The 10,537-nt window shown below is 38.0% G+C and overlaps 1 protein-coding gene across 1 annotated transcript in view; it reads right to left on the bottom strand.

Moving 5' to 3' along the window:
• Positions 1 to 10,537, bottom strand: part of NBAS (neuroblastoma amplified sequence) — a 149,054-nt gene that overhangs the window by 84,336 nt on the left and 54,181 nt on the right. The window contains exons 30-32 of the mRNA XM_010001742.1: positions 10,221 to 10,333; positions 7,394 to 7,507; positions 820 to 933 (exon numbers count right to left, since the gene is read on the bottom strand). Of these exons, the coding sequence (XP_010000044.1) occupies positions 820 to 933; positions 7,394 to 7,507; positions 10,221 to 10,333 (341 nt within the window). The remainder of the gene's footprint in view (positions 1 to 819; positions 934 to 7,393; positions 7,508 to 10,220; positions 10,334 to 10,537) is intronic.

Below are 10,537 nucleotides of genomic sequence, written 5' to 3'. Positions count from 1 at the left end.
GAAAATGTTCCAGAAAACAGAGATGTAACTAGACTTCAGACTGCCCAAATGCACAGAAGATTCATTATTATCATATTTTAGTACAATAAGCATCTGTAAGTTTACATACTCTATTTCTACCTAGTGCAATAAAAAAAATCATCATTTACTTCACAGTATGACACTGCGCTCCTTACCAGAGTGGCTGGAAACCAAACAAGCAAAGTAACAAAAATGAAACAAACAAAAAAAAAACCCAAAACAAACCAAACAAAACGAAAAAAAGTAAACTATGTCACTTGATACAATTAGCAGGACCTCTATTCCTCTCAGATTTCCCACCCTCAATCTCAGCAGAAATAATGACAAAACACAGTAAACAGGATTTACACAACATGACCAATTAAAAATTTTCCTTTGCTCTCTTTCAAGACAAAATTGCTAAGGAAACAATTAAAAATGTAATCTCTGCTGGGCTGTATTTTGAGCTTCTGACACAGATGAAAAAAAAGGTTATCTGGATCACAGCCTGAAAATGTGAGAGACTTCAATGCACTAAACTGACTTAGAAAAAGAGCAACATTGCTCCAGAAGTCACAGCAGTTAAAGTATTTTGTAGTTCCATGACTACATGGAGTTCCTTCTCCATCACAGAGTTTGTCATATTTCACACTACTTGCCTTCTAGTTTTGACATGCTGATGTCAGTTGACTTCCACAAACAAAACATAACTGGTTTTTGAATGAAATGTACCAATCTGAAGTACCACAGGAAGCAGACAGTCAAAACTCAAGATTTTCACCACTATCACCCCAAACCACCTTCATTTCTTCACCTCACCTGTGGCCATGAGCTCCTGGCAATGCATACTAGCTGCTTTGTAGTCCTGGAAATTGAGAGCTTGTTCCACTAAAAGGATTAAAACTTGACCTTTTCTCTCCATTGGATCATCTCCTATAAGAAAAATTCAAAAATCGTATTAGTTAATTGGAATTAATGGTTGGCTTAACCTTGCTACTTTACTTCCTAAGAAAACAATGTCATGACATGAAAAGCCTTTCTTGAAACTGAACAAAGTTATCTGCTCTTTCCTGAAGGAAATCATAAAAATAGTTGCATATTTAAAAAAAAAACATTGGCATCTTGGCTGGCCAAAAAGTACAACACAGCAGGATATGTCTGAGTTGAAAAAAACAAGTTCTGAAAACTGTACTTATGTGATGTCCAAGCCATAGATCAATACTGGCAGGATATGTCTGAGTTGAAAAAAACAAGTTTTGAAAACTGTACTTATGTGATGGCCAAGTCATAGATCATATTTAAGGTAAGTGACACGATTCTAAACCCTGACTATGGAAAGAAAAATTCTGTGGACTGTAATAGCAGAAGAATTTTGAATTCTTAATTGTTTTTTGTTCGAGTATACAAAGTTCCAGTTTAAACTCCCAATTCATAATGAGATGTGGAAGACACAAGCATTTAAAAATGCCTACTGTGATAAACTTAGCGAGTAGAACTGAAGGTATTTTTTTTTCACACCAGACATGCATCTTGGTCACCAGTCCCTCTGTACAATGCCTCTTCCCCCAGTTATGAGTCTAATGAAACAGCTCAGATACCATTGTTCTCTTCTGACTAAAGGTACATCAAGAATCTCTGCAGAAAAATGTCCTCACCTTAATTTTAACACATCGGCATTCACAGATGAAAATGTAATCAGACAATGCATCTCCTTTTTGAAGCCAGTTACAGTCAATACAAACAGCATTTATACCTGTCACCCTTTATCAATCATCTTTTTCTTTTTTTTTTTAAATGTTTTAAGCTTTTTCCAAATTAGAATGAAGACAATAGAATGGAAGTTATTTCCTTCACTGACACCAGCTGGTCCAGGCTTGTGCTCAAAACAGTGCGTATGTTCATGCATTAGGAGAAGGTGACTAAACATACAGCAAAAATAACCTTTCACTGTTCATTTTAATTTAGGAAAGGATGGCAAGAAGCTAATAAAAATGAGTGGATTTTTTTTCAAGCAAGCTTCCTGCTCCTGTTTCTCCCCTATTATTAAGAACCACTTTACGCAGTTATTTGAAAAGGGCACTGGTTTATCAAACTGTATTAGTGCAGCTTGTGAAATACAAGTATTTCAGAAGGTTAAACAGATCCCAGCTCCAAAAACCATTTAAAAAGTACATGCTCTTAAATTGCATAGCTGTTATTTTTAACTCTACTCTGTAGATGCATCAACGCAGGCAAATTTATTTTTAAAGCTTTCTCAAAAGAAAAGATGTAACAGTTGCACTAGAATGACATTCAGGGAAGTGTAGTTACCCTAACTATTGAACTCCATCAAGCTTCCCCTAATCCCAGAACATCACAACTAACTCAGCCGGGAGAAAAGGTTGGCTTCCCATCATTTTCTCTTTTGGCCTCCTACTTTATATACTGCCAACACACAATGTTGCCAATTAATCACATCCAAGGCTCTTCTGTTGCAAAATTCTGCCCTCTGGAACCCAGAAACTTCTCATTCGAGGCAAAAGCAATTACAGATGACAAGGAGGTGCTTCCATCTACACAGGCTAAATGTGAACTGTCATTCCTTATAAGCAGGAGATCTGTATTTGCCACTCACCTTTATGCCCACCTCACCCTGACAGCTTTACTACTTACAGAGATTTCACTAAGTAGCAGACACAAATAGAAGGCAAGAGAAATAATCAAACAATTGTCTCTCAAATCTCAGCTAGACAAAATAATTTCTCCTATTTATTACTACTCAAAAATCAGTGTGATTGGAGGGAAGAGAGGAGCAAGTTTTCTTAACAGTGCTTGTGCAGTCCAGGGACAAGTCCATGTTTCAGCTAGCTAGTTTGGATGCAGCAGGATGCACCTCCTCATGCTTTACTGAAGTGCATACATAAAACAGCAGGATTGTTCTCCTTCCAGTCCATGGCAATACTTTTCTCATTGTATCTCCACTGTTCATTCATTTAAACTTCCATTAGCACAACAAGCCACAGAACAAGCCCTAGCTCCAACATGCCTGGTGAATCCCCTGCCAGGCAGGCCCAGCCCTTCTTCACATGCTTCCCATCTCCTCAGCCCTGCAGTTACTTCAAATACTTCCTGCCAGGGATCCATGGCACCCTCTTGTTCCTCTCTTCAAACATGAAAAAATTCACTGCTCCCAATTCCTGATGCCTCATTTGAAGGCATTTTAAACAATCAAGTCAAACAAACCAAGTTCAGAAACTGGCAAGCAGATCTTAGCTTTTGTTTCCTTTCTTATTTGTGAAAGTGTGTGTATGTTGAGCTCCTTCAGACCATTGCCTCCGTCCCTCCTAACCAAAATACCTTTATATTCTATGGATTACTTGACTCAGTAAGATTTAAAATTCTTCTAAATTCTTTCATCTCCTTTTGTTATGATGTTCAACATTCAGAGAGAAGTCGATACAGCAGATACCACATTGTACCTGAAAGGGGGTTGTAGCGAGTTGGATGTCAGTCCCTCTTCCCAGAGCAACAAGCAATAGGGCAAGAGGACATGGCCACAAGTTGCATCAGGAGAGGTTTGGACTGGATATTAGGAAAAATGAATTCACCAAAAGGGTTGTCAGGCATTGGAACAGACTGCCCAGGGAAGTGGTTAAGGCACCATCCCTTGAGGTATTTATAAGACTTGTTGTAGTTGTGCTAAGGGACATGGTCTAGTGGTGCACTTGGCACTGCTGGGTTAATGGCTGGACTTCAGGATCTTAAAGGTCTTTTCCAGCCAAAACAGTTCTATGATTTTATTAAAAATTATGAAAGAAAAAATATGGAAGCTAAGAAATAATAGATTTTTTTTTCTTGGAAAATAAAGGTTGCTCAATACTTTTTAAAGTTTAGCTCCAACTTGGTTCATACAAGGGGGAAAAAAAAAAAAAAAGCTCATTTAAACACCCTGAGTAAGATACATACTGTATTTGTGAGGGGGTGAAACAACATGATCATGAGTAGAACCATGTCAGAGAAGACTAGGAATCAAATGGTAACAAAACCATACAAACAGCAAAACCATACACTCCAGAAATCCCATGTCACCTGCACTGAGCAGCTGAGCGACCACCTGTCTGGTTGCCTCTACGTGCACTAAGCAAGACACTCAGTGCTCAGCAAGGAAGATGTCAAAAATTAGGTTTGACTTAGGAATGTGAGTAATGCTTACAGTCACTAAAATTAGCTTCTAGATATTAAAACTAAATTACCACAGAAAGTTGTAAGAAAAGAAGAATAATTAAGAGAAAACACCAAGAAAGCCTGACTCAAGAAATGAAAAGCAATGCTCACCAGACCTTTCTGTTCCACATGAACAATAGAGAACACACTCCTAATTTGTGATACATACATATTTTTTTTACTCTTTTTTTGCTCCTCTGTTTTGTAAGCAAGTAATTACTTAAAGCAAATTCTTTCACCCTCTTTCTTAAGAAAGATTGTGGGTAGGGACGTGAGGCTTAAGTAGAGTTTACTGTCATTAAACAAATACTTTAAAGCAATTAAGAAGCTAGCTGATATATCATTACCTAAGCAATATTTTAGCTTTGACAGGATGAATACAAATTCTATTACTCACTTTCAGTGCTCCTCTCTACACAAACTGTATTCAGAAAGCATAGTTGCCAAAGCTCCTTGCTCAACTTCAACAAGGCCAAGTGCACCTGCACTGGGGCAAGGCCAAGCACAAATACAGGGTGAGTGAAGAAAGGACTGAAAACAGCCCTGACGAGAAGGACTTGGTCTTGGCTGATGAGGAGCTCAGCATGAGCTGCCAACGTTCGTTTGCAGCCCAGAAAACCAACTGTGTCCTACTGTATCCCTACGTATGGATAGATGTAGCAAACAGGTTTTTCAAAATCAGTAATCAGATGGGGTGGGAAAAAAGGGGAAATAAACTTAATTCCTCCAGTTAGCAGATAAGATAGGCACAGGAAAACACTCCACTGGTAGGTACACACGGTGGATCAGGATCAGGAACAGGATCAGGATCAGGAACAGAGGGGCTGCCAACTTGAGCAGGCAAAACCAGTACCAGTAAGTATGTTCCACAAGACAAAATCAGAACTTCTTTCACAGCAAAGGTGGCTCATAAATCAGGGTAATTCCATTAGCAGTGAAAACCAATTAGGGACGAAAACCAATTCTTTCTTCCAGCAGCACTTTATCTAATTGTTCATTACGCAAGTCCATAAAGCTCAATCCCTAGATTGTTTTTCGATATCCAGACTCATCCCAATGTATCTCCATAAAACCATTCCCTTTCATCATAAGCTGTTAGAAACAAAGTTACCCTTTCCCAATAGTTTAAAATCTGGTAACACAGACTATCTGTGCTAACTGCAAGGAAGGTTTTCCTTTCCTAATATTCAGTTTAAAACAACATACACTCACTTATGAATCTTGAAACCTGCCTGTGAGTGCTGTCCTTTTGGCTACAAGCCAACTTGTGGAATAATAGTAGCATTTTTTATCATTCTTATGGCTACCCAAGTCATAAAATAACACTTCACCATATTAATAATTAATTATAATTCAGTTACTTAAATTACAATTCAACTGATACCGAAAAAACATTTCTACATGTTTTGCCTTAAAATGTTTTTTCTTTATACCTACTATTAAATTTTATGAGACTCTTCGTTTACAGACTATGATTAAGGCTATACCAGTATTTCACTTAAAATCTGTTTTTACAGCTATTATTAACCTAGCTGGTCAAATCAAATGCAACTTTCAATTCAATGTAAAGTTAACTATTCCAGCAGTCACTGAAAGCACATACAGCAGTTACTGAGGATTAAAGAGTGAACCTCTGCAGATCTCCTTTAACTTATTAGAAATATATTGCATTTGCACGCATGACTTAAAACAGTGATGACAATCCAGCTTCCTTTGAGTGCTTTTGGTTACTCTTCTGGCTACCCATGAACGGGATGGAATGTCAGGCACAAAAAAAACCTGCAGTAATAGTGGTGTGCTGTTCATAGCTTTCAAAGCCAGAAAAACTCAAAAATATAAAGGAAATACTGAAGTTCTTGAAGTGAAAGAAACCTGTTCTACAGACTTTATCACCTGCAACAAGTAAGTTTAGATCAAATTTACCATTATGACATCCTCATCCTGAATCTATATCTTGCTTATAAATTAATATCCAGTACAGGAAATCCTATTTCTATATTAGTATGACTAGTCATACTTCAGTGACAGGGAAATGGTTTTAATCACAAAATCTAAAATTACTTATTTAAAAAAAAAACCTGGACACAAAAAAATCCCAACATCACCACCATAAAAACTCCACATTAACACCTACCACAGAAAACCAGTAGTGAAAATGTTTTTTTTGCTATTTTTTTTCCCCCTCAAGTAAGTGTTTATTCTATAACCTAAAGATAATCTTGAAAGTGACTGAGTTGTTTGTTTATTTAGCATAAAAGAGAAGAAAAGCAAGTTCTGCCCCTTTCCCCTCACCAGCACTGCTCTCCTCCACCAGCTCAGCTCTTCTCCCCCAAGTGCTTCTCTGTTCAGGTGTTAATTCTTTCCTGTGTTAATGGCAGAGGTTCATCTATTGTCCCTCTAAGGGTTCCTTGGTTGGTTTTGGATCAGGGGGAGCTTCTCAGCTTCTTACCAGAGCCACTCCTGGGGCCCTTCCCCTGATACCAAAAAACCCACCAAACCAGAACAGGGAAGAAATTAGGAGAGGGAAAAAGCTGTACAGGAATCTTGTCTTCTGAACCAATACAGAGACTTATTCACAAAGGGCTTGCAAGCAAAGATTTAAAAAAAAAAAAAAATCCCACTAATAAGCTTCCTGAAAACGTAATAGAAAAATCTGTAAATGATTTAACAAATAGAGAGAGAAAGGAACCGACCAGGCATTCACCAGGGACAAAGCTGGAATATATTGATTTTACACAACATGCTGCTTCCAATTTATATTTCTAGATCATTAAAAGACAGCAGTATTGGATTTGCAATCCTACTGATGAAGTATTTTTCCAAAATTGGATCTGCCAGAAACTTTAGACAAGCTACCTAAATTATACCCTAGTCACAATAGTTCTGAGGATCTCTCCTTCCTCTACTCTTCCCCTTCCAAAAACTAAGGAAAAATCCTTCCAGGCATTCAGGTTCAAATGAATACTGCACATCAGCTCTGACTCAAAATCCACATTAGACAGGGCTGGTTTTGTTTTAGGGATTAGGGGAAGGTCAGAGCAGTTAACAAGATCAGCAGTTTCAGTGACTGCTCCTCCAGGTGACTTCTGGTGATCTCCTTGAACACACATTCTAATTATCAACTCAAATGTCCTAAAGGGTAACAGAAATGCACCTTGCATGGCCATTCAGTGCCTTATTAGCATCTTACCTGCTACCCTCAGCAAATTTGCAAGTCCCAGGAGCTTAGCAGACTGTTTATAGTTTGTTGACATCTGAGCAAGACAGTCCTTGATGAGACTCAGTCGGTCCGAACACAAACGCACTGTTGAAAAGAACTGCTGTTAGAGCCTGTACAGAATGAAGCCTCCTGCTGCATTTATTTCTCCTTAAACCCTCCCCACACAGAAAGGGTGTGAGGGAGCAGAAGAATTCAAACACAATCTGAAACCCAGCCTAAAGTTACTCACATGCAGATCCTCACTTGTATCTACAAACAGCTAAATAGCACTGCAAAACACCCAGCCCCAATCACTAGCCAGTCAGGCTGGGAAGGGAGGGAGAAGAGGGAGACTGAATGAAATGAAAACCTATTTTTGTTTCAGGTTTTCAGTCTCAATCTCACAAATTGTACCTGATTACCATACACCTTTATTTTTTTTAAATACCCTTTTTGAAACATGCTCAGAAAGACTGCTAAAACAGGCATGAACTTTCATTTAGAATGCTGTCAATAACTCATATTTCACAGTACATTTCAGGGTAGACAGGACTGAATTGTCAGAGGCAAAATCTTGAGGCTATTTTAATTTACATGAATATTGTCTGAGCAAGAGGGATAGCTGCACATCATCAGGCTGTGTTAGCCACATCCTGAGAAGTTTACAGTTAGTACTGTCTTTCCAAAAAGATTTTAGTAGAAATTAAGCTATTAACTTAATTGCATGGTTTAATATCATGAACCAATTGCAGGGCTCTTTTTAGCTAACTAGAGGGCGACTAACTTCAGGCTGCTGTTTAAAAATAAAGTTTTCATATCATGCCAGTTGTTAGAACACAAGGAGCAGCATGTAGATCTTCCACTTAATGCTTGGACATTAATGGCTGCCTGAGGGATAAACTCTGGGTTAGCATATTGGGCTTAAAACATATGATATTAGGACTCTAGGTAAGAGTAAAGAAACACTCACATAACAAAAAACCTCTTAAGAAGTTCTAGAAATCAAATTAAACTAAACTGAATAAAGAATGGAGGAGCAGGAAAAGGTTATGCTTCTGGTTTCATGTTTTAGATTCTACCCCACACATATATTAAGTGTATAGCAGGAAAATCTTTCCATTTGCTGATGGCAGAAGCAAAGTATTTTTAATATCTAACACAACTGAAACTAACCTGACATACTAACATGGGTAAAACACTTCCACTAAAGATAGACTTTTCTTTACCTATTTTGTAAATAAGGAGTCTTCAAACCAGACTTCATCAATATACATCATAAGAGTAATCCACAACCTTAACTGCTGAGCTAGCTAAAAATATAAGTAGAATCTCTACAGAAAATTAAACATAGCGGTACAAATAAAAGTTTATTGCTAATTCTCATTGTGGAAATAACTGATCCTTAATGATATTTCAATGATATTCTGTCAAAGTAACTGACCATTTAAAGGGCTTCATTAAAACTTTAAAACATAATTTTTCTCTTATTAGACTAATTTGATTTACTTCAAAGATACTGAAGAAAGGATAATTCAGAATCACTAATGAAATGACAGGCACAATTTCACATATTCTAATTAATCTAGAGCAGCTGTATTACACACACTGTTAATGCAATTATTATGTGTCCACTTTTTTTTTTCAAGAACTACTATTTCCTGTCCACACACAAAAAGATGAACAAAATGTGTGCTTTTCTACAGCTTGAACGAGCTAACTGAAAAGTATTTTTACTCTAGAAGCCAACAGTGTAATACATGATCTAGAAAACATCCTTCTTCTCAGTCAGTAATGGCAAGATGACCAACAACTCATGGGATACTTAGAAAAAACAACAACAACAACAAAACAAACAAACAAAAAAAAAAACAAGCAAAAGAATACCAAAGTAAAGCAACAGCCAGTGGGAACATCTGCTTAATTTTCCACAGACCCACAAGAACATTCCATAAATCCCAGTATTTCACTGCTCAATGCCAGAGGTAAAACACTTCCATGAGCACATTTCTTTGGGACTCAGTGCTCTTCTCAGCCAGTTCTTGTAGGGTGACTTCCACACCAATGTTCATGCAGTTTCACAGCTGCCCACATACATCCAAGCTCCACTGAAGCCAGGTAGTTGAGCTCTCTTATTTCTTTCACTTAGAAGTGTGGGATTTTTGTTATTAAACAATGAACTTTAGGAAGAAATTCTTCAGTGTGAGGGTGGTGAGACCCTGGCCCAGGTTGCCCAGGGAAGCTGTGGCTGCCCCATCCCTGGCAGTGTTGAAGGGCAGGTTGGATGGGGCTTGGAGCAGCCTGGTCTGGTGGGAGGTGTCCCTGCCCATGCAGGGGGTTGGAACTGGATGATCTCTAAGGTCCCTTCCATCCCAAATAATTCTATGATTCTATGTACTTTGTTAGTTTGTCCCAACCTATAAGCAATAAAATATACTGCAATATATTCCACTCTACCCTTCTTCTCATTGTCCACAATTATCCTTCATTTCCAACTTCTGTCTAACCACCTTCCATATGACTGGACTCAAATCAAAGGTGAGCATAAACTATTTCTGTTGAAGTTATCAGGAGCTTCAGATACTCAGAACTCCAATTATAGAAGTCCTGCTAAATATAAGTCCCAAAACACACAATCCACAGACAGACATCCTTCCTATCCCTCATAAACCAAAAAACGGGTTTAAAAACATCATTGCTTGCTACGTGTCTGTTTGGAGGCAAGGAAGGGATGCTTTATTTTCCCCATGCAACAGTAAACTATTTCTCATGCATATTTATGCAGGTGATCCAAGGAATCATATAGGGAAATGTGCAGTACCTTGTAATGGTAGCACTTTCACACCAAACTCTTCAAGGTAGCTGAGAGCACGAATGAGATCCAGCTCCTCCTGAACAGCACTCGGAGCGTCTACAATCAGCTGAAGACAGCACCTAAACAGGAAGGAAACATTCTTTTTCTAAAAGCTGTTGAATAAATTTAAAGTTAAATTTATGGGAAAAGTGAGGAAAAAAAAAACAACACAACACACCCAACAACAAAAAAAACAAACTAACAGTAGTTTACTGTGCTTAAGAAAGGTTGAAAAACTCACTAGTACTAGAACACATTGGGAGTGTTTGGCACTACATTCCTGC

The sequence above is a fragment of the Chaetura pelagica genome, unplaced genomic scaffold, assembly GCF_000747805.2.
Source record: "Chaetura pelagica isolate M959 unplaced genomic scaffold, ChaPel_1.0 scaffold77, whole genome shotgun sequence".
Classification (NCBI taxonomy): Eukaryota; Metazoa; Chordata; class Aves; order Apodiformes; family Apodidae; genus Chaetura; species Chaetura pelagica.
Note: the sequence above shows the minus strand (reverse complement) of the source record. Positions and strands in the feature narration are given on the sequence as shown.